The sequence below is a fragment of the Pituophis catenifer genome, unplaced genomic scaffold (assembly GCF_029215685.1).
Source record: "Pituophis catenifer annectens isolate HBS135680 unplaced genomic scaffold, rPitCat1.0.hap2 SCAF_10, whole genome shotgun sequence".
In the NCBI taxonomy this organism is placed as follows: domain Eukaryota; kingdom Metazoa; phylum Chordata; class Lepidosauria; order Squamata; family Colubridae; genus Pituophis; species Pituophis catenifer.
In genome coordinates this window covers 5,797,279-5,821,235 of record NW_027256890.1, presented here as the reverse complement: position 1 = coordinate 5,821,235, position 23,957 = coordinate 5,797,279, and the positions used below count along the sequence as shown (strand labels likewise).

Below are 23,957 nucleotides of genomic sequence, written 5' to 3'. Positions count from 1 at the left end.
GAAATATTTAATAATTTTAAGGGATTTTTAATATTTGTATTGTCTGTATTTTATCTTGGCTGTTCACCGCCCTGAGTCCTTCGGGAGTAGGGCGGTATAGAAATTTGATTAATAAATAATAAATAATAAATATAAATGCCTCAGCCAAGTAAACAACATGTTCTTGTGCTACTTCAAAGTCAACCTCAACCCAAGGGAGATTCTCCTTGGGCTTCTCATAGGAAAACAAGCTGAAGTGATGTGCCAAAATGCACAGCTGTTTCTGTAACACACAAAATCTGTTTCCTCATCTGTATCTAATCCAATAATGCCAATGCTCCTTACGGCAAGGTATCTAATCCAATAATGTTGATGCTTCTCCTCAAGATATCCCACTGGGTCTATTGAAGAGATTGTGAAGAAGGGTGTCCTAGATGACCTCCTCATCCGCAGCCATGCTGTCCATAAAGGGTTCGTCTAAGCCAAGAACAACGTTTGCTCTTGAATATTTTTCGAGAATACTTTTATCAACCCTGAAGCTGACCTGACTGAGGCCATCTTCGAAGCTTCAGTGTTGCCACAGTGGACCTGAGGGATAGGGAGGGGGGAATGGAGATAGCTGGGGTTTTGTAGCCAAAATAAAATACTTTCTCCTGGGAACCAAGGTCATTCCCACAGGTGGCCAAAGAGAGAAGGAGTGACGTTACCAGGCAACCGGACGGCATTTTGATTGGACCATGTGACTGATTGTTTGGGGAAGGGGAAAACTGTGGGAATATTCAGAGTCGGTTTTCACCAGAACTGTGCCAATATGATATATCCAAATAGAACGGTTCTTTGAGAAATCTACCTGCCTCGGAGTTCTGTTTGCTGTGGGTGTATTACTTAATCCTGACATCCTCCTCCTCCTCCTCTGAATAACAAAATAACAAAGTTGAAAGGGACCTTGGAGGTCTTCTAGTCCAACCCCCTGCTCAAGCAGGAGACCTTTCTCTCCTTCTCCTTCTCCTTCAGAGTTGGTTTTCACCAGAACTGTGCCAATATGATATATCCAATGAAACTATTCTTTGAGGAATCTACCTGCCAAGGAGTTCTGTTTGCTATGGATGTATTACTTGGAACCCTGACAACTTTCCAGAGGAATATAACAGGTCCCAGAGCTCACAGCCAGAATGAGCATTGACCATGCTACTTAAGCATTGGAGGCTGTGTAAGATCCCTCAAGGACTGGGATTGTATGTTTTACCATGAGAAAGAGCCAGTTTGGTGTAGAGGTTGAAGCAGCAGGCTAGAAACCAGGAGACTGTGAGTTCTAGTCTTGCTTTAGGAACAAAGCCAGCTGGCTGACCTTATGCCCATCAACCCAAGAAAGAAAAAGTCAAGTCAACCTCTTCCAAAATCCTGCCAAAGGATACTACAGGGACTTGTCCAGACAGTTGCCAAGACTAGCTCAAAGACCTCAAAATAAATAAATCTATCATGAGATAAAGAGTTCCAAAGGCTGTCCTGTTGACCTTCACAACTATGGCCATTGATCATAAAAGATGTTTTCTGGAGCCCTTGCATCTGGATCACCACGCATGGTCCACTCCTGTTTTTAAAAAAGCTAGAGATGTCTTCTTTGCATTTTAACTGAGATCTGAAAATTTTAAGAAGAATCATCGATTGAGAGGTCACCTGGCCCACCTCCTTGAAAGTTATACCTCACCCAGAATCAGCAGACTTCAAATAACTTTCTAGATCACCCTCTACTCTTAGCCTGACGAACTAGATTTCAAATAAGTGTCTAGATCGTCATTTGCTCTTATCCTGGAGAACTGGAAGTCTTTACATAACTTTTAAGATCAGTCTCTGCTTCCTTTACCCTGGGGGACTGAAAGATTAGATAGCTTTCTAGATCATCCTTTGCTCATCCTGGAGAACTAAAGATTTCAAATAACTGTTTAGAATCATCGTTTGCTCTTATCCAGAGAACTAGAAGATTTCAAATCTGTCTAGAATCATCATTCACTCTTATCCTGGAGAACTGGAAATCTTTACATAACATTTTAGATCAGTCTCTGCTCTTATCCTGGGAAATGGAAAGACTAGATAGCTTTCTAGGTCATCCTTTGCTCTTATTCTGGAGAACTAGAAGATTTCAAATCTGTCTAGAATCATTGTTTGCTCTTATCCTGGAGAACTGGAAATCTTTACATAACTTTTTAGATTAGTCTCTGCTCTTATCCTGGGAAATGGAAAGACTAGATAGCTTTCTAGGTCATCCTTTGCTCTTATCCTGGAGAACTAGAAGATTTCAACTCTAGAATCATCATTCGCTCTTATCCTGGAGAACTGGAAATCTTTACATAACTTTTTAGATCAGTCTCTGCTCTTATCCTGGGAAATGGAAGATTTCAAATAACTGTCTAGATCTGTGATGGCAAATCTATGGAACGCATGCCAGAAGTGGCACGTAGCTCTCTCTCTGATGGCCCACGAGCCGTTGCCCCAGTTCAGCTCCGCCGTGCATATGCGGGAGCCTTCCGCTGCCCAGCTGGTCTTTGGGTCTCTGCCGCGCATGCGTGGGGGGTGCGTGTGGGGCCGTGAGTGTATGCACAGGGGGGTGGGATGCGTGCGGAGAGTGGGACACATGTGGAGGGGTGAGGCGCATGCAGGGGAGCCATGTGCATGCATAGGGGTGGAGCACATGCGGGAACCATGCGCGCATGCGCAGGGGCAGGACACATGGGGGTATGCATATGTGGGGCGTGGCATGTGTGGGGGGGTGCGTGCATACATGGGGTGGAGCACATGCACGGGGGCCATGCATTTTCGTTTTATTTTATTTATTTATTTATTTATTTATTTATTTATTTATTTATTTATTTATTTATTTATTTATTTATTTTTATATGCCACCCTTCTCCAGAGACTCAGGGTGGCTTACAATAATAATAATAATAATAATAATAATAATAATAATAATAATAATAATAATAATAATAATAATAATAATAATAATAATAATAATAATAATAATAATTTTATTTTTATACCGCCCTTCTCCCGAAGGACTCAGGGCGGTGTACAGCCAATTTAAAAACACAGGACACAACAATGATTAAAAACTAAAATAATTAAATAGATTTGGCCGATTTAAAACCCCAAAAATTTAAAATACCCCAATTTAAAATTATTATGTTGATAGCCCTGCCTAGCGGAACAACAGGTTCTTCAGTGCGCAGCGAAACACCCGGAGGTCGGAGATCTTACGTATTTCCGGGGGCAGTTCATTCCACAGGGCGTTAAGCAATAGCCTTCATACTTTTGTATATTTTATGCAAAGTCAGCTTATTGCCCCCACAAACCGGGTCCTCATTTTACCCACCTTAGAAAGGATGGAAGGCTGAGTCGACCTTGAGCCTGGTGAGAATTGAACTTGCAGAAATTGCAGGCAGCTGGATGTTAAATGCTGCCTTAGTAGGAGGCATTAGCCTCCTACGCCACTCAGGCTCCTTATGCATTGCATTTCAAGGGTTGGGGTATTGCATTTCAGGAGTTGGGGTGCACACACGCTTTTGGCACTCGGTCCAGAAAAGGTTAACCATCGCTGCTCTAGATCATCATTTGCTCCTATCCCGGAGAACTAGAAAACTTTAGCTAGCTTTCTAGATCATCCTTTCATTTTATCCCGGACTCATTGGATTTTTGAAGGATTAGCCATGATGGTTTTTGATCAACAGTCTGACACCCAAGGAAGGCATATTGATATATTCAGTTCAAAGTAGGGAAGTAATCAGTACCGCTTCTCTAATGGAGTCATTTTACAATGGGGACAGGGATATTAACTGGCTTTAAATCACCCATCCCTCTTTTTTATACATGGGGTGCAATTACTCATCAGCTCCCTGAAAAGCACCCTCTTTAACTGACTGACACAAATGATTATGAAACTGGAACTTATCGTTCGGCTGCAAGCTTGTGGATTAGCTGGCTGGGTTCAATTTATGCGTTTCTACCGCAGCAAAAATACATATACTGGTCACTCGTTGCTATAGGCAAGAAGGAAATGCCACATACCCCAATATACATTCAACCTTGCATGCATATATCTGGCTAAAATCAATTGGAGGCAGGGGTGAAATCTAAAATTTGTTACTACCAGTTCTGTGGGTGTGGCTTGGTGGTGGTGGGGTAATGTGACTGGGTGGGCGTGGCCAACTTTTTTTTATATACTTTTAAAAGCATTTTTTCTACAACCTTAAGAGGTTGCAGAAAAAACATACTTTTATAAGCCTCTGACGATCAGGCAAGTCATCTGGGATCGCTAGAGGCTTTTCAAGGCATTTTTTTTCCCCTACAACCTCTTCAGCAGAAGGGGTTGCAGAAAAAAATGCTTTGAAAAGCCTCTGACGATCCCAGCTGAGCCACACGATCATCAGAGGCTTTTTTTTTTTTTACTTTTAGAAACATTTTTTCGGCCGAAGAGGTTGTATTAAAATAATGCTTTTAGAAGCTTCTGACGATCAGGCAAGTCAGCTGGGATCGCCAGAGGCTTTTGAAGGCATTTTTTTCCCTACAATCTCTTCAGCCGAAGGGGTTGCAGAAAAAAAATGCTTTGAAAAGCCTCTGACAATCCTAGCTGAGCCACGCTATCATCAGAGGCTTTTTTTTTAACTTTTAAAAGCATTTTTTCAGCCAAAGAGCTTGTAGAAAAAATGCTTTTAAAAGTAAAAAAAACAGCCTCTGATGATTGTGCGGCTCAGCTGGGCATGGGGGGGAGGGCAGGGATTTTTGCTACTGGTTCTCCGAACCACCCGCCCCCATCGCTACCGGATCAGGTGATCCAGTCTGAATCGGGAGCATTTCACCCCTGGTTAGAGGTGACCTTGAAGGCACAGATAATCCTCCAAGGGACCTCAGTGACTCTCAGAAAGAGCGCTAACAACCAGATGACTGCAAGGAATATAAATCCTTCCATCCTCCACCATTCACTCAGAACCGATGAAGCTTCCTGGATGAGAAGCGAAAGGTCTTCAAGGAAAAGCATGGACGACTAAGAATCTCCATTGATTTTTAGCAGAAATGTTGACAGATCTGGTGACAGAAGATTAGTCCCATCTTGCTGGATCTGTCACAAGGTACTGTCAAGCTGGACCATGAAATGCTGTCCAGCAATAAACATGGCAGATTTTTTTTTTTTTTTTTATAAAACAAGAATTCTACTCTACTCCAGAGTTTGGGATGAATCATCTGGATTCAGCCTTGGATAATTCTTTTTCTCTGTCAAGGCCCCAATCTCCATTCCAGATTTTACATGGCTAAATATAGTTTTGTGGCTTCTTGACCATGCCCCATAAAAATTCTCCACCAATTACCAGGGAACAAAGATGATAGAGTTATACATCTATTTTAGGGGATTTTTGCTTTGCAATCCCCTCCCTCCCTCCCTCCCTCCCTCCCTCCCTCCCTCTCTCTCTCTCTCTCTCTCTCTCCCCTCCCTCCCTCCCTCCCTCCCTCTCTCTCCTTTCAAAGCTTTCTGCTTCAGTTTTGTTTTAAATGTGAAAAATGCACCCAAATGTATGCCCCATGCTTCAATATTGTCCTAGTATTTTTGTATGTCATTTCTCCCAGATATTCTTCAAAGCTGGTGTTGTTGGTTTTTTTTTTACTACTGTAGGGATCTTTTGCGCCTATTTCCTCTGAAGCAGGAGTGGGCTGCTGGAGATTCGCAGCGGTTCGGGAGAACCTCTAGCTAAGATTCTGTGCAGTTCAGAGAACCCACAAATCCCACTCCAGGCTGGCCCACCCTGCCCCACCTTTCCCAGGAGTCCCCACGCAACCCGTTTTGGATGCAGGTAAGTGCAGGGTGTGCACGGAGGCTCGGGGAGGGCGAAAAACGGGCCTACCGGAAGCTCAGGAAGGCTGGAAATGGGCCCGTTTCTGGCCTCCAGAGGGCCTCCGGAGCCTGGGGAGGCTGTTTTTTGCCCTCCCGGAGGCTCAAAAAAGGCCTCCAGAGACCAGGGAGGGCAAAAACTCCCCACCACCACCACAGTGCAGGAGGCTGACTAGGCCACACCCACTATGGCCACGCCCACCCAGCAACTGGGCAGAGAACCCCTCGCTTAAAAATTTTGAAGCCCACCCCTGGATGGTTACCCCCACAATCGGGGAAAACCTGGCCAGAAGGAAATGTACAATTTATTTATTTATTTATTTATTTATTTATTTATTTATTTATTTATTTATTTATTTATTTATTTATTTATTTATTTATTTATTTATTTGTTCGATTTATATGCCGCCCTTCTCCGGAGACTCAGGGCGGCTTACAATGCGTTAAGCAATAGTCTTCATACTTTTGTATATACCTGCTTAGTGGGGCTTTCGGGGCCCCACTAAGCAGTGTTCTTTTTTATACAAAGTCACCTTATTGCCCCCCATAATCCGGGTCCTCATTTTACCTATTTAGGAAGGATGGAAGGCTGAGTCAACCTTGAGCCTGGTGAGATTTGAACTTGCAGTAATTGCAGGCAGCTGGCAGCTAAGTGCTACTTAACAGCACTTTAGTCTGCTGTGCCACCAAGGCTCTTGTACGCCTGCACCCCCCCTTCCATTGTAACTGCCTTTCAGCCCCATCTCCCCCTACCACCACCCCTTCCCCCCCCCCCAAAGCATTTTGGCGTAGCCATCTGTACATGTTTAGGTATTGAATTATTTCCATCCTGGGTTAAATAGAAGAAAAAGAAGAAAAGGGGAGAGAAAAAAAGACATTAAAGCAAGTTCACTCACTCTGTGCTCGGGAGAACATTTTGAAAGCGCACAAATTTTTAATTAATCACATCTTTCGCCTCTATTAAAATTCCAAAGCAGCAAATCTCTCTCTTGAAAATTATTACCTACTCTGCCCCCATCTTTCTCCCTCGGCTTTAACACAACCTGAATATCAAAGACCAGGAGTCCATATGGGCTCTGTGTGTGTGTGTGTGTGTGTGTGTGTGTGTGTGTGTGTGTGTGTGTTTCCCTCTGTTGCAAAGTTTGCTGGCTGTGCAGTTCTGTTGAAGCAAACTTCTCTTTTATCGGGCAAGCTCATTTATTACTGATTACCACAATTCGATTTAATGAATAAGTGCCGTATAAATTTAAAGCCTCCCAAACGCAAAACGCCTGCCAGTCAGTTTCCATGATAACTCTCGCATATTATCATAATGGAGGATTTCTTTCTTTCTTCTTTTTTTTTTCTCTTTCTCAACAGAATAACACAAATCTTACTCCAAACGGGGCAAAGCTGTTCCAGCTAGGCTTTTGATTCCTTAAAGCGTATTGTGCACTCTTTGCAAAGGCATTCTTCTGTCGAATTTAGGGCAAAAAAAAAAAAACCCGACAACCCCGCACTCCTCATTTTGAATATTAAGAAAGAAAGAACTTTTCTTCTTCTTCTTTTTTTTTTTTTTTGGCTCGTACGCCGATGCAAAATGTTCGTCTTTAAAAAGAGGGGAAAAAAAACATGTTCCACTATTAAGCCGACAACAACAACAATATACACACGCACACACACAAAGCAACCAAACACAATTATAATATATTACCGCTTCCCACTCATTTGGAACAAGATGTGCTGGATGGAAGTGAAGTTTTGAAATCGTGGCTGTTATCCAAGAGCAATTACGTTGTTAAGGGAAGACGTGTATTGTGTAAAGCAGCTTAAAAATCTCCTTGCAAAGCTCGGCTCAGCTCAGCTCAGCTCAGATAGTCCTCGATTTACGACCACGGCTGAGCCCAACATTTATATTGCTTGGCGAGATATTTGCGAGTTTGTTGTGGCCCATACACGGCCTGTGCAGCTAGTAGCTGATTCAGACAATGAGGAGGCTGGTGTGGTGCTGCGCCAGCAGCCTGTGCAGTTGGCACTCGAGTCGGACAGTGAGGAGGCTGGAGAAGATGTGGTGCCAGAGGCAGGGATTCAGCCAGGGCCTTCAGAATCTCCAGAAGCTCCTTTAAGTGAAGGGGATGAAGAGGAGGAGTCTCTTCTTGATGCACGGGCGTGCAGGGCTGCCAAAAGGCAGGAGTGGCTCCTCAGGAGGAAGTCTCCTCGAGAGTAAGGCTTGGGGCTAATTGGCCACTCCCTTAGCCTATTTAAGGAGGAACGCCGACTGAAGCAATTTGCAGGGAATAACTTCATTCACATACCTTCATGTCTTGTCTTGCTGGTCTTATCAGCTTCCTGCAAAATGCTTCTGGGCATTCTGCCAACCACAGTAAGCTTTGAGTTATTATTCTTTGAATTCTTGGTGGCTGTTAATGCATTTAATTAACAGCCGTTGTTGTAAAAGACTGATTTATTTATTCAACCAAGGTTTGAACGGACTTTGTGTGTGCTGCGTTCTTTGGGATCCGTAGCTGGGGCAGAACAGAGTTTTACCCCCATTTTAGGACCTTCCTTGACGTGGTTGTTAAGTGAATTGCTGCAGGTCTTAAGTCAGGAACACGGCTGTTAAGTGAATCCGGCTTCCCTATCGACGTTGCTGGTCAGAAGGTCCCAAAAGTCACTCGCTACTTGAGAGCGATTACGCGCCCCGGTCCTCAAGGCTCCCCTCGGATACTAGGTGGCTCAGATACTCAGGACCTGGGCCTCCAGCTGATGCTGTGCAACACCAGGTCCGTGGTAAATAAGGCCCCCCTCATTTGCGATCTTATCCAAGAGGGGGGAGCGGACCTGGTGGGTATCACGGAGACCTGGTTGGGCCCGGAGGGAGGGATCCCTCTGGTTGAGATGTGCCCACCAGGCTTCAGAGCATTCCATCAGCCGAGCGCCCAGGGGAGGGGCGGGGGGGGTGGCGGTTATTATTAATGAAGGTCTTGGTCCGAGGGAGACCACTGTGCCACAGATTGCCGGATGTGAGTCCCTCTTTGTGAGATGGGGTCATGGGGTTCAGATGGGCTTGCTGCTTACGTACCTGGCTCCCTGCCGCGTGGCAACGGCCCTGCCCGAGCTACTCGACGTGATAGCCACGGTGGCAGTTGATACACCCAGGCTTATGGTCATGGGTGATTTCAACCTGCCGTCCGTTGGTGAAACGTCGGAGATGGCTCGGGAGATCATGGCTTCCATGACGGCCATGGACCTGACCCAGTTAGTTCATGGCCCCACTCACAGGGTGGGTGGACCTGATTTTTGTCTCTGGCCAGTGGTTGAGTGATCTTATTATAGGGGATATAGACATGAAACCCTTGTCATGGTCAGATCACTCACTCCTTCGTCTGGACCTTCGAACCGCTACACCCTGCCGCAGGGAGGCGGACCCAATTAGATGGTCCGCCCCAGGCGCCTGATGGATCCTGATAGGTTCCAGACGGAGCTTGGGCCAATTCCTGAAGATCTGGCTCACGACTCGGCCGAGGACTTGGTAGCTGCCTGGGATCGGGCGGCTGGTGGGGCCTTGGATCGAGTCGTGCCTTTGCGGCCTCTGACCCGGTGTCGATCCCTCACGGCTCCTTGGTTCACCGAGGAGCTGAGGGAGATGAAACGCCGGAAAAGACGCCTAGAGAGCGGTTGGAGGGCCAGTCTCGCTGAATCTGACCGAACACTGGTAAGGTCGCATATTAAGACCTACCTAGTGGCGATAAAGACAGCAAAGTTTAATTACTTTTCCGCCTCTATTGCATCATCAGAAAATCGTCCAGCCACCCTGTTCAGGGTAACCCGCTCCCTGCTCCATCCGGGAGCGCGGGAGGATCCCTTGGAAGGCAGGGCAGAGGATTTCGGACAATACCTGTATGACAAAATCGCTCAGATCCGGGGGGGATTTGGACTCTGACTGGGTAGATCAGGGCAGGGTGACGAGGAATAGTCTTGAGAATGTTACCTGGGAGGAGTTTGATGCTGTGACTCCCAATGATGTGGACAGGATTTTGGGGAGACTTAGTGCGGCCACATGTTTACTGGACCCGTGTCCCTCCTGGTTGGTACTGGCCTCCCGGGAGGTTACACGAGGCTGGCTCCAGGGTATTATCAACACTTCGTTGAGTGAGGGTCACTTCCCCACCACCTTGAAAGAGGCGGTGGTGAGGCCTCTCCTCAAGAAGCCGTCCCTGGATCCGGCAATATTGGCCAACTATCGTCCTGTCTCTAACCTTTGCTTCCTGGCGAAGGTTGTTGAAAGTGTGGTCGCGCGACAGTTTCTGCAATTCCTGGAGGAAACATCCTATCTAGATCCGTTCCAGTCGGGTTTCAGGCCTGGGCACAGCACGGAAACGGCATTGGTCGTGTTGGTTGATGATCTCTGGAGGGCTCGGGACAGGGGTTGTTCCTCTGTTCTGGTCCTGTTAGACCTCTCAGCGGCTTTTGATACCATTGACCATGGTATCATGCTGCACCGGTTGCAAGAGTTGGGGATGGGGGGCACTGTATTACGGTGGTTCTCCTCCTTTCTCTCCGACCGGTCGCAGTTCGTGTTGGCAGGGGGGCAGAGGTCGACCTAAAGGCCTCTTATATGTGGAGTGCCTCAGGGGTCGGTCCTCTCGCCCCTCCTGTTCAACATTTATGTGAAGCCGCTGGGCGAGATCATCCATGGCTTTGGGGTGAGATACCACCAGTACGCTGATGACACCCAGCTGTACATCTCCACCCCAGGCCACCCCAACGATGCCCTTGAAGTGATGTCCCAGTGCCTGGAGGCTGTGCGGATCTGGATGGGGAGGAACAAGCTCAGGCTCAACCCTTCCAAGACTGAGTGGCTGTGGCTCCCGGCATCCCGATATAGTCAGTTGACTCCATCACTGACTATTGGGGGCAAGTCGTTGGCCCCCACTGAGAGGGCTCGCAATCTGGGAGTCCTCCTGGATACGCAGCTGTCCTTGGAGAAACATCTGACGGCTGTAACCAGGGGGACCTTTTGTCAGGTTCGCCTGATTCGCCAGTTGCGGCCCTTTCTTGATCGGGATTCCCTGTGCACAGTCACTCATGCCCTCGTCACCTCTCGCCTTGACTACTGCAATGCTCTCTACATGGGGCTCCCCTTGAAGAGCACCCGGAGGCTCCAACTGGTCCAGAACGCAGCAGCGCGGGTAGTGACGGGAGCAGCATGGCACTCCCATGTAACACCGCTCCTGCGCGAGCTGCACTGGCTCCCGGTGGTCTTCCGGGTGCGCTTCAAGGTGTTGGTTATCACCTTTAAAGCGCTCCATGGCATAGGGCCTAGCTATCTTCGAGACCGCCTGCTGCCACCGACGACCTCCCATCGACCTGTGCGCTCCCACAGAGAGGGCCTCCTCAGGGTGCCATCAGCCAAACAGTGTAGGCTGGTGACCCCCAGGGGGAGGGCCTTCTCTGTGGGGGCACCTACCCTCTGGAATCAACTGCCTCCAGAGATAAGGAGAATCCAAGACCTCAGTGCCTTCCGCCGTGCCCTTAAAACCTTCCTTTTCCAGCAAGCCGGGCTGGCCTAATTTTTTAAGTGTTTTTAAGTGTTTTGTTTATTGTTTTTAATTAACGGGGCCAAATTTATATATGTATATTTTTAACTGTATTTTAATATTTGTACTTGATGTTTTTACTTGGCTGTTCACCGCCCTGAGTCCTCAGGGAGAAGGGCGGTATACAAATTCAAAATAAAATAAAAAAATAAAATAAAAAAGGAGATCATGTGACAGCCCCCCCCCCCCAGGACCCCGTCAAAAATATGAACCGGTTGCCGAGCTTCTGAAGTTTGATCACATGAGCATGTGGAATGCTTGCAAACGGTCATTAAGTGTGAAAATCGCTCACTTTTTCTCCAGCCCCATTGTAACTTTGGACGGTCACTAAATGAACTATTGTAAGTCAAGGACTACCTGTATAACACCACAAAGGGGGTTTTGTTTTGTAGAAATGGAAGTTCATCAACAATTTCCCAGCCTAGCTTACTGCTCTGAGATTATTATTATTTTTTTTTTGCTGGTTTCCCGTTACAAATATTTGCAACGTTCCATGGGAAAAAACCTTGCATGTTGGTTCTTTTGAGCCTTCCTTCTCCCGAGTCTAATAAACTGTGACCCAAATAGTGTTTGTCTTTTATCATGTCCAATGAGCCAAAGATGTAATTAGCTTTAAGACATTATCAACGCTGAATCACATTCTGGCTTGCTAATGATGACTGTTTAATCTCCCTGCTTAATGTCTTCCCTTCGCATTTGGGATCTGGCAGCCACTCTCCTCTTTCGGTGTGGGGGGGGTGATCAAATCTGTCTCGCACTACTCCGACCTTGGGTGTTTCGAAAATAAAACATCCCCCCACCCCCCAAGAACAGTCTGGTTCTCTGATTGATAACGCTCCACCTGCAGACTCGGAAATCAAAACTGGGTTGAGAGAGAGCTAACAGTAACGTGTAGCCTGGGTTTTATGCAATCTTTTGTACAGACAGATACAGGAGTCGAGGTGAACGAATGGGAACTTGGTGAATTTGGAAGACTCGCTGCTTATCGTTCTCGGTTTTGGGTCTGATAGGCAGTTATATAAATAAGACAGATAGGTAGATAGGTGGATGGATCGATGGATAAGAAGGAAGGAAGGAAGGAAGGAAGGAAGGAAGGAAGGAAGGAAGGAAGGAAGGAAGACGCACTAAATAGTATTAGAGAGAGAATAAACATACTAGATAGATGATAGATAGATAGATAGATAGATAGATAGATAGGTAAGTAGATAGATAGATAGATAGATAGATAGATAGATAGATAGATAGATAGATATGATAGGGATGAATGGATGGATGGATGGATGGATGGATGGGGAGGGAAGGGAAGGGAAGGGAAAGGAAGGGAGGGAAGGAAGGAAGGAAGGAAGGAAGGAAGGAAGGAAGGAAGGAAGGAAGGAAGGAAGGAAGGAAGGAAGGACTAAATAGTCAGAGAGAATAAACACACTAGATAGATGATAGATAGATAAATGATAGAGAGAGAGAGAGAGAGAGAGAGAGAGAGAGAGAGAGATGATAGGGATGGATGGATGGAAGGGAAGGGAAAGGGAGGGAGGGAGGGAAGGAAGGAAGGAAGGAAGGAAGGAAGGAAGGAAGGAAGGAAGGAAGGAAGGAAGGAAGGAAGGACTCGATAGTATTAGAGAGAGAAAGAAAATAAACACATTGTGATGAAATGTAGTCTGGATTTTCGGGAGGAGTAAGAGAGAACTCAGTCCAGATATTTTGTGTGAAAGAAAGAGGGTGAAGAAAGCCCTCCCTAACAGTTCCCAGAGAGTCTTCAGTCTGGCAAGATTCTGTCTACCGGTGGGAAATAATAGTAATGAAAAAAACCCTTGACTGGGGCCTGACAGTCAACCTAGTTCATCCTTGGGCTTTCTTTCAAGATTGCATGAGCTTAAAAAGTGATCTATACCAAAATCCACAGGGAAAAAGGATGCTATTTTCATTCCTGACATCTCAGGGAATTGAATCATCTTTTCAGCGATGCAATAATTGAGCCACGCGGTAAAGAAAAGAGCTACACGGAGATTTCAGACGGACAATCTGCTTTAAAAGCCGAAGACATTTTTCCCCTCCTGACAGCTAGCACTCTCGCTCTTCTCCTTTCTCTCTCTCATTCTCTTATTCTCTCTCTTATTCTCTCTCTCTTTCTCTCTCATTTTCTCTCTCTCATTCTCACCTTCATTTTCTCTCTCTCTCATTCTCTCTCTCATTCTCTCTCTTATTCTCTCTCTCTCATTCTCTCTCATTCTCTCTCTCTCATTCTGTCTCTCATTCTCTCTCCTATTCTCTCTCTCTCATTCTCTGTCTCTCCCATTCTCTCTCATTCTCTCTCTCTCATTCTCTCTCCTATTCTCTCTCTCTCATTCTCTGTCTCTCCCATTCTCTGTCTCATTCTCTCTCTCTCTCTTATTCTCTCTCTCTCATTCTGTCTCATTCTCTCTCTCATTCTTTCTTTTTCTTTCTCTCATTCTCCCTCTCATTCTCTCTCTCTCCCTCTCTCATTCTCTCTCTCTCATTCTCCCTCCCATTCTCCATCTCATTCTCTCTCATTCTCTCTCTCCCTCTCTCATTCACTCTCTCATTCTCTCTCTCATTCTCCCTCTCTCTCTCATTTTCTCTCTCTCTTTTTCTCTCATTCTCTCTCTCTTTTTCTCTCATTCTCTCTCTCTCTCATTCTCTCATTCTCTCCCTCTCACATTCTCTCTCTCACATTCTCCCTCTCTCTCTCCCCCTCCCCCGCTTCTCTCTCTCCGCTTATTCATGACAAATCTCATTGTGGATTCCTCAGCTTATATTCCGGAGACTGCATGTACTGGAGAAATGATACTGATTTTTCCGGACCACTAGACCACATCGGAGGCAATGATGAGCAAAATCATTCCATAAGACTTGGCCCTGGCAGTTTATCGAGAAGCCGTTAATGAGCTTCTGCCAGGCAAGACAAATAATATGCACAAGCTCAAGGCAGGAGACAGCCCCGCCAAGCCTCCTGTCCTTCCCGGAGGCACCAATTATCCCTTTTAATAGCTGACAGGGAGGCTGTGCATACAGGTAGTCCTCGCCTTACGACCGCAATTGGGACCAGAATTTCTGTTGATAAGCATGGCGGTTGTTAAGTGAGAGGCGCCCAATTTTACAACCATTTTGATGTTAAGCGAATCATGGCCATTGTTGAGTGGATCAGCACGGTCATTAAACAAATCTGACTTCCCCCATTGATTTTACTTGGTGGAAGCCAGCTAGGAAGGTCGTAAGTGGGGATCACATGACCCTGGGGTGCCATAACTGTCATAAACTGTTGTTAAGCATCTGAATTTCGGTCATATGACCATGGGGGTGCTGAAACAGACATAAGTGTGAAAAATGGCATAAAATGAACCGTTGTAAATCTAGGACTCCTTGTAAATGCACAACATTTGGTTCCAACTTTAGATTCTCTTCAGCAACAGTGGCAAAGATACCAAACCTAAAACCAGAGTGTGCAAATAATAGAACTGCGGAGCAGTTTTGTCCAAAAGGAAGAGCCAACAGATTTTTAATATTTTTTGCAACCCAGATGCTTCGTTTTTTTCTGTTTGAAGACTTGGGGTTGTTGCGGTGAGAGGAATCTCTACCCCATGCATTTACTACCATCTTTGAGGAGCAAATAGCAATAGCACCTCGACTTCTATACCGCTTCACAGTGCTTTCGGGCCTCTGTAAGTGGTTCACAGAATCAGTCTCTTGTCCCCAACAATCTGGGTCCCCATTTTACCCACCTCGGAAGGATGGAAGGCTGAGTCAACCCTGAGCCAGTAAGAATCAAACTGCTGGCAATGGGCAGAATTAATCTGTAATACTGCATTCTAACCATTGTTCACCGAGGGAGGGAGGGAGGGAGGGAGGTAGGGAGGGAGGAAGGAAGGGGAAAAGGAAGAGGAATAGCAATAGCACTTAAACTTCTGTCCTGCTTCACAGTGCTTTTACAGCCCTCTCTAAGCAGTTTTACAGTTGGCCTATTGACCCTGACCATCTGGGTCCTCGTTTTACCAACCTCAGAAGGATGGAAGACCGAGTCAACCTTGAGCCGGTTAGAATCAAACTGCCAAACTGCAGGCAGCCGGCAGGCAGCAGAAATAACCTGCAGTACTGCCTTCTAACCACTGCGCCACCATGGCAAAGTGTTTGGAGTGCTCGGAACACTGAGCAAGTGACCCAAGAGTTGCTGTGGGCAGGTTGAGCTCACATCCTTCACTCCAGCTCCTGCCAGAGATGTGAAAGAAACCCCCAATTGGGCATTTCCAAGGCAACAGTGATGTCCCCATCCTTTCAACCTGGAAGCCCCTTGGTGCTTCTGATATGAGTGCAAAACTGAAAAAACTAGCATCCTTGAATAGAGGAACAGGTGTTGGTTCTGCAACCTTCATCCACCAGGCATGATCCACCACAGGAGCAAATAAAACAATCTCCGCTACTTGCTTACGAGAGTTATGCGTAAAGTCTTCGAAGCTTAGTCTCCTCCGGAAATCAGAATTTGCTTAGTGGGCTCAGATGATCCGATCGGTAAGCAGTGATAAGGGCCAGATTGATGCCCTCCTTCAATATGCCATTAATCGAAATCAGCACGGGCTCAACACCCCGCATGTCAGGGAAAACTACTGGCAACAATTGCACCAATTTGTTCTTGCCAAGCTGCAACAAGGCAAAGATTGCTCTCCAGCAAATAATCTTGCTGCCAGCAAACTCCATCTCCAGGGCCCTTCAGTGCACATGGGCAAATTTGTGTACACAAATTCCAGTTTGGTGCTTGCCAACTGGAATCGCAAGCTGTGTTATTAAGCACTTTCTGTTAGGAGCTGTAGGTTACTTAAAGCCTCGTAGGGTCCCTGATTGGCCCAACTGATAACGTACATGGAGTATCCTTTGATAAATATTCATTATGTGCTCCACTCCTGTCCTAGGGTTTACTACAGCAAGGAAGCATTCTTCAGTACTGATAAGAAATTATCTAGGACTCTCTCTCTTGTGAGAACGAAGGGGAAAAATATTAGTGCCCGGTACTGCTTATTTTTAGTTTCATTTTCTTGTGTCACCTGTCCTAAAGGGCTAAAAATATCTCATGCTGTGCTAATCAAGAGCGAAGGTTATTGTTGCGTTCCCAGTCTGTTAAATGCACCTGATGAATCTTGCAAATTTCTGCCATGGCAAATACCAAATGAGAGAAGCCAGGCAGATGGAAGATTGACAGGTTCCAAAGACTGAATAATTTTCTAGGGAGGAGGAGGAAGGGAGGGAGGGAGGGAGGGAGGGAGGGAGAGAAGGAGAGAAGGAAGGAGAGAAGAAGAATGAAAGGAGAAGGAGAAGGAAAAGGAAGGATGAAGGAAAGAGGCAAAAGAAAACAATGGGAGGAGGAGGAGAAAGAGAAGTATAGGAAACCCCCCTTCCCAGATTAATATTCTTTATTCTTAATATTAAAAAGAGGCAGGATAGAATATTTCCCCAAAGGAGAAATGGAGAAAAATATCAACAAAGGGAGAAAGCAGCCACAGTCTTCCTGCCATAGAAAAACAGCTTCAAATTAAGAAGCTTGAAGAGACTGGCCTTTAGGGATGCAGATTTTGTATCCATTCAGAAAGTCTATTCATAAACAAAACACCTTCAGCCACAAGCTCCCCCAGGCTGGAGCTAATGGGATTAAGAATGTACATTCCCCCACCCAAATTCTAAGGACAGGACAGGACCTTTAGGACATAATAAGGTTTAACCCACCACTATTGAAATAGTAAAAGACACAAGGCTCACTAAATTGCACAACCCCCTGGAGCATCTCAGAACCCTATAAACTTCCACCCACTCCACTCACTCAGCCATTTTGTCAGCCACCCCAGAAACATGTTGCTGCCACTAAAGTTTCTGGAAACCAAATAAATTTTCTTTCCTTGCAGTCAGCCTCCATTTTCTTTCCAGTGCCTTTCCCCTGGCTTGGAACTGGACTGGATATTCCTTTTCCAACAGAAGGTAGGAGAGAAGGAAAGAGAAGGAAAAGGAAGGAAGGAAAGAGAAGGAAAAGAAAGGAAGGAAGGAAGGAAGGAAGGAAGGAAGGAAGGAAGGAAGGAAGGAAGGAAGGAAGGAAGGAAGGAAAAGTATTTTCCTTGTGCTTAGCACTCAACAAAAGAATTGCTTGTGAAATTCAAATACAGGGATGAAAACTCTTTACAAAATAATCCCAGGAGTATCACTTGGATGAGATCCCAATTTTTAACCCTCTGTGCCTAAAGTCTATTTTTCAAAAAGTGCCCAACAGCTAACTTTATTGGACATTTAGATGTATTTTTAATGCTTGTGATCTTCACAAGACTGGACGTTATCTCCTCCTTTGGGATTAGATAAACAGCGCTGCAGAATTCATCCAACCTTGATTCAGAACACAATCCCTTTTTTAAAAAAAACAACAACCCAGATTTTATGACTCTGGACTGGGCATTCAGTAGCAGTTCAGTTGTTCTTGGGAGTTTAAACTCCTGCTAACAATAAAATAAAAAAATTTAAAAAAGGAAAGCAAACTTACTTGAACGCGTTAGCCTCTCCATGGACCTTATAATTTTCAGCACTTATTCTCGAAATTACTCTGGTCACGGCAATAAGGATGCAGATATTAACCTATCAAAATGAAAATAATAAAAAGACTGCATCAGGAAAGTAGATCACCAAGATTCTGTGCAGTTCAGAGAACCCCCAAATCCCACTCCTGGCTGGCCCTGCCCACCCCTCCCTTCCTAGGAGTCCCCCACACGGTCCGATTTAGATGCAGGTAAGTGCAGAGTACGCACGGAGGCTTGGGGAGGGCGAAAAATGGGCCTACTGGAAGTTCAGGGAGGGTTTACAGCCTCCAGGGGGCCTCCGGAGCCTGGGGAGGCCATTTCCGCCCTCCCGGAGGCTTGAGTTAAGCCTCCGGAGCCCGGGGAGTGCAAAAATGGCACCACCACCTGCTGTGGTGCAGGAGGACGACTAGGCCACGCCCACCCAGCAACCAGGAAGAGAACCCCTTGCTAAAATTTTTGAAGCCCACCCCTGCATGTAACTCAGAATTATTTCAAGTTTATTTATTAATTCAACTTATATACCGCCCTTCTCCACAGGGGGACTCAGGGCGGTGGACAGCCAAACTTAAAACACATATAGTACAAAAGTTAAGAAAAAACTAAAATAAATTAAATCGTCGGCATTTCCAATTTAAAATCTCAGATCTGCAAAATTGAAAAGTTCCCAATTTAAAACCCAGAATCAATAAAATCGAAAATTTAAAAACCCCATTAAAACCATTTCAGCTAGGCCAGCTTGTTGGAATAAAAAAGTCTTCAGGGCCTTTCGGAAACAGAGGTCCGGGATCAGTCGTATTTCAGGAAGTAGCTCATTCCACAGGGCGGGTGCCCCCACAGAGAAGGCTCTCCCCCTGGGGGCTGCCAGCTGACATTGCTTGGCCAACGGCACCCCGAGGAGGCCCTCTCTGTGCGAGCGTACTGGCCGGTGGGAGGTTATCAGTAGCAGCAGGCAGTCTCGCAGGTATCCCGGCCCTATGCCATGGAGAGCTTTAAAGGTGAGAACCAACACCTTGAAGCGCACCCGGAAGACCACTGGGAGCCAGTGCAGCTCACGCAGGAGAGGTGTTACGTGGGAGCGCCTCGTGCGATTGCCTCCTGTGCGATTCTCTCTTCTCCCCCTTTGAATATATATGTATTAAGGGATGCTTTGCTGAAGGCTGACTTTGAGCCTTTTGTATGCAAAACATGTCCCCGACTCGAGAGCCTTTTATAGTCCTTTCCCATAAAAATCACATTTTAGGCTCCATATAATTATTCTCCCAAAGCGCTAATATCTCAGATATTATGAAGTATAACAAAGTAATCTTCCTCCCCCAAATGCTCTTAAAAGGTGTTCTTCGGGGAAAAAAACATAGTTTGAACTCAATATCCCTTGGGATTGAAGGGAAGCTAGCTAAAGAGAGGTGGGCTGCTGGGGGTTCACAGGAGTTCGGGAGAATCTCTAGCTAAGATTCTGTGCAGTTTGGAGAACTGGCTGGCCCCGCCGACCCCACCCTGCCCCTCCCAGGAGTCCCCGCGTGGCTCGTTTTGGATGCAGGTAAGGGCAGGGCATGTGCGGAGGCTCAAGGAGGGCAAAAAATGGGCCTACTGGAAGTTCAGGACGGCCGGAAACGGGACCATTTCTGGCCACCAGAGGGCCTCCGGAGCCTGGGGAGGCCGTTTTTGTCCTCCCAAAGGCTCAAGGAAAGTCTCAGGAGCAGAGGTGGTATTCAGCAGATTCTGACCAGTTCCGGAGAACCGGTAGTGGAAATTTTGAGTAGGTTGGAGAACCGGTAAATAGCACCTCTGACTGGCTTTGCCCCCATCTATTCTATGCCTCCTGAGTCCCAGCTTATTGGAAGGAAATGGGGATTTTGCAGTAACCTTCCCCTGGAGTGGGGAGGGAATGGAGATTTTACAGTAGTCTTCCCCTGCCACGCCCACCAAGCCACTCCCACCAAGCCATGCCATGCCCATCAAGCTACGTCCACAGAACTGGTAGTAAAAAAAATTGAATCGCATCACTGCTCCAGAGCCCAGGGAGGGCAAAAATGCCCCCCTCCTGCCATGGTGCAAGAGGCTGCCTAGGCCACGCCCACCAGGGCCACACCCACCTAGCAACTGGGTAGAGAACCCCTTGCTAAAATTTTTGAAGCCCACCCCTGTAGCTAAACCCTGGAGAAAGGAATTGCAGGATGAAAAAGAGGACATCCACCTATCCTCTGCATCAACTAGATGCCTGTGGATACACTGGCTGAGGATTATGGGGACTGGAATCCAATTTAGGGAACATCTCCTGAGAGGAAGCTATCCTCTTCAAATCACAGTCAAATCAAATCTTCATTGTTGTGGTTGGTATAACTGGGAGGTATACAAAAATAAGCGAACAACATTGTGATAGAACAAGCTCAGCGCAAGGACCAACAATATTCCTACACAATACTGATTGGGTGTGGTGGAATCCAGCGCTGTGTTGCATAATTCATTGGCATGCAGAAAGTGCCCCCAAGGGATCCACCCTAAATCTTCAAAGTGTTTATCTAACAGTTATGCAAAGAGTACTTTAGTCTGGCAAGATTCCTGTCTACAGGCGAATGACAATAAAGAAGCTACTTTGAGCAATTTCTGGTGTCCTTCGTGGTTCTCGCCACCTGACATTGGACTGCATTCTAACATTTAAACTCGGATGCTCAGCATTCATGTTTAAAATCCCAACTCTTAGAAGGCAACTGAGCTTCCTAGGGTGAGAAAATAATGACAGTTCCTCCCTCCCCCCACATTGAATAACGTTCTGCAAATAAATGTCTTTATTAAGCAGCCATCCAAGGAAAGTCATATAATAGATGGTTCTTTTCCTTTCCCTGGGATTCTGGCATCTCTTCTCCATCTCCATAATTAGTTGGAAATAGAAAGTCCTCGCTCACCTTCCCATTATTTAGCCAATACTTAACAATTGCCCACAGCTGCCAATTGGGCTCGGTTTGAGATATATGTGTTCTATAAAACTTGCAAACCAGTCAAATTATAATGAGAAGGGGGGGGGAGTACGGTTCCAGAAGATTGTGGTTCTTATGCAGAGTTGCCCAGAATTCATTTTTGGCTAATTTCTGCTATAGGAATGCTATTCCCCTATAACAAATGTGTAGCATAAAAATGTAACAGCCACCTGTTTTGGAAAAGATAACTAGAAACTCGTGTGGGCTTTGCTTGAGCTTCTGGTTTGAAGATGGACAGTTAAAGGGGCAATCTTGACATTCGTACTTTATCCTGATTTCATTTGTTCTCTTTTCCTCTTCTTTGTTTTCACAGCTGGGACTTTTCTAGGTCTCAAGGACCCTCAGATATGAATTTTATTTGGATATGTTGGAGGCTGTCATGGTTTGTCACAAGGATGAAATGCTCCCGGTTCGGACTGGATCGCCCGATCTGGTAGCGATGAAAGGCGGGTGGTTCGGAGAACCGGTAGCAAAAATCCCTGCCCACCCCCCCATGCCCAGCTGAGCCGTGCGATCATCAGAGGCTTTTTTTTTTTACTTTTAAAAGCATTTTTTCTTCAGCTGAAAAAATGCTTTTAAAAGTGAAAAAAAAAAGCCTCTGATGATCACTCGGCTCAGCTGCGATCGTCAGAGGCTTTTAAAAGCATTTTTTCTACAACCTAGACGATCCCAGCTGGATTGCCTGATCGTCAGAGGCTTTTTTTTTCTTTTAAAAGCAAAAAAAAAGCTTTTAAAAGAAAACAAAAGCCTCTGACGATTAGAGGTTGTAGAACAAATGCTTTTAAAAGTTAAAAAAATAAAGTTGGCCATGCCCACCCAGTCACATTACCAAGCCATGCCCACAGAACCAGTAGTAACAAATTTTACATTTCACCACTGGTTTGTCAGATCTTCGAAATAGACCACCCTGAAGCTGATCTTACTGAGGTCATTTTGAGGCTTCAGAGCTGCCACCACTAAGGAAACTAAGGAAAAGCGAATGGGGGGGGGGAGTAGAGCTAACTGGGGGTTTGTAGTCAAAACAAAATACTTTCTCTTGGGAACCAAGGACGTTCCAGCAGGTGCTTGGAAGGAGGGGACTGAGGTCACCTAGCAACTGGACTGTATCCTGATTGGACCGTGTGACTGATTGTTTTGAGAAAGTGAAAAACTTCCACTTTTAATTAGGTAAAAACTGCGGGAATATTTAGACTCGGTTTTTACCAGCCGGTGACAATATGGCATATCCAGTAAAGCAATTCTTTGAGGAATCTACCTGACATGGAGTTTTGCTTGCTGTGGGTATGTTACTTGGAAAGAGAATCCACAACAGTTCCTAGAACTCTGCTTCTGCTTCTGTTTCTGCTTCTGCTTTCCCTTCTCCTTTTCCTGTTCCTCCCTCCCTCCCTCTCTTCCTTCCTTCTTCCTTCCTTTCCTTTCCTTTCCTTTCCTTTCCTTCTTTCCTTTCCTTTCCTTTCCTTTCCTTTCCTTTCCTTTCCTTTCCTTTCCTTTCCTTTCCTTTCCTTTCCTTTCCTTTCCTTTCCTTTCCTTTCCTTTCCTTTCTGTTGCAATATTTTCAGGATCAGACTCAATAAATCATTTAAGAATTAAGAGTTCAAATATATCTCTCTTTATTTACATGAGGCATTCTATATTCACTGAATATTCACAGATAGAAGCAAGGAATGAGTGCGTGCAGCTCCTTATATATACAATGGGTGGAGCTAGATATGGGAGTGGTGAAATATGAATACATTAAGAAGTGAAGAATAAATTAACCCCTGATATCCCGTTCATATACTATTTACATATTGGAGAATAAGGCATTTACTTGTGACAAATCCCCCTCTAAATGCCGATTCGATATGCTACACCAATTACATTCAGATTCAGGACAATACAAAACATATAACTTAGAAGTCAGGTATTTATGTTGTTTAGATGGCAAAGGTTTTGTTAATATGTCAGCTAATTGTTCTGATGTCTCACAATGTACCGCTTTAATAAATCCATCCTGAGATAACTGTCTCACATGTTTAAATTTTATATCTATATGTCTGGACCTTTGTCCAATGGCGTCAGATCTAGATATTTCGATAGCCGCTTTATTATCTTCATGCATGATAAAAGGCAAGGTGGGTTTTTTCCAAATGTCAGAAATTAAGTCATTAAACCATACAAGGTTATTTGCTGCTTTAGATAGACAAACATATTCTGCTTCTGTTGTTGAAGTGGCCACTAAATCTTGTTTGCCAGTGTACCAGTAAACTGGACAACCGTTAAGGAGGAATATATAACCAGATGTACTTTTACTGCATGAAGTGTCTCCAGCCCAATGTGCATCTGCGTAACATGTGAGGTTTGGCTCCTTGACATTATTAGGCTCTAATATCAAACAAAAATCTAAGGTATTCTTTAAATATCTTAATATCCTTTTGACAGCTTCCCAATGGTACATTGTTGGTTTGCTGACATGTCTGGACAATAAATTGAGGGGTAAAGCGATATCAGGTCTGGTCCAATTGGAAATGTAAAGAAGGGAACCTATGATTGATCTATAGAATGTGTTATCTTTGAACTCAGGGGATGATTCATCTGCATTCCTTAAAAAATCAGTCTGCATAGGAATGTCACAGGGTTTAGCATCGCTTAGATTACATTTGTTCAAGAGCTCTATGATCTTATCTCTCTGAGAAAGCTTGAATCCTCTTCTAGTTTTACTAATTTGAACACCAAGATACTTATTTACTTTGCCCAAAGATTTCAGTGAAAAATGTTCATTTAGCTTTGTTACAAATGTTTCTCTTCTTTCTTTATGTTTACCTATGTACAAAATGTCATCCACATAGATCAATACAAATTCTATGGAATCATCACCCTTTTTAACAAAGAAACAGTTATCAGCAGTAGTAGCACTGAAATCCATAGTTTTAAGTACTTTTACTAAACAATCATACCATCGTTTACCAGATTGTTTTAACCCGTTTAAACTTTTGTTTAATAACCA

General features: G+C 45.1%; 1 protein-coding gene across 1 annotated transcript in view; it reads right to left on the bottom strand.

The window, feature by feature from the left end:
- ADGRD1 (adhesion G protein-coupled receptor D1) overlaps positions 1-23,957 on the bottom strand; it is a 205,860-nt gene that overhangs the window by 10,464 nt on the left and 171,439 nt on the right. The window contains exon 22 of the mRNA XM_070950671.1: positions 17,963-18,054. Coding sequence (XP_070806772.1) covers positions 17,963-18,054 — 92 coding nt within the window. The remainder of the gene's footprint in view (positions 1-17,962; positions 18,055-23,957) is intronic.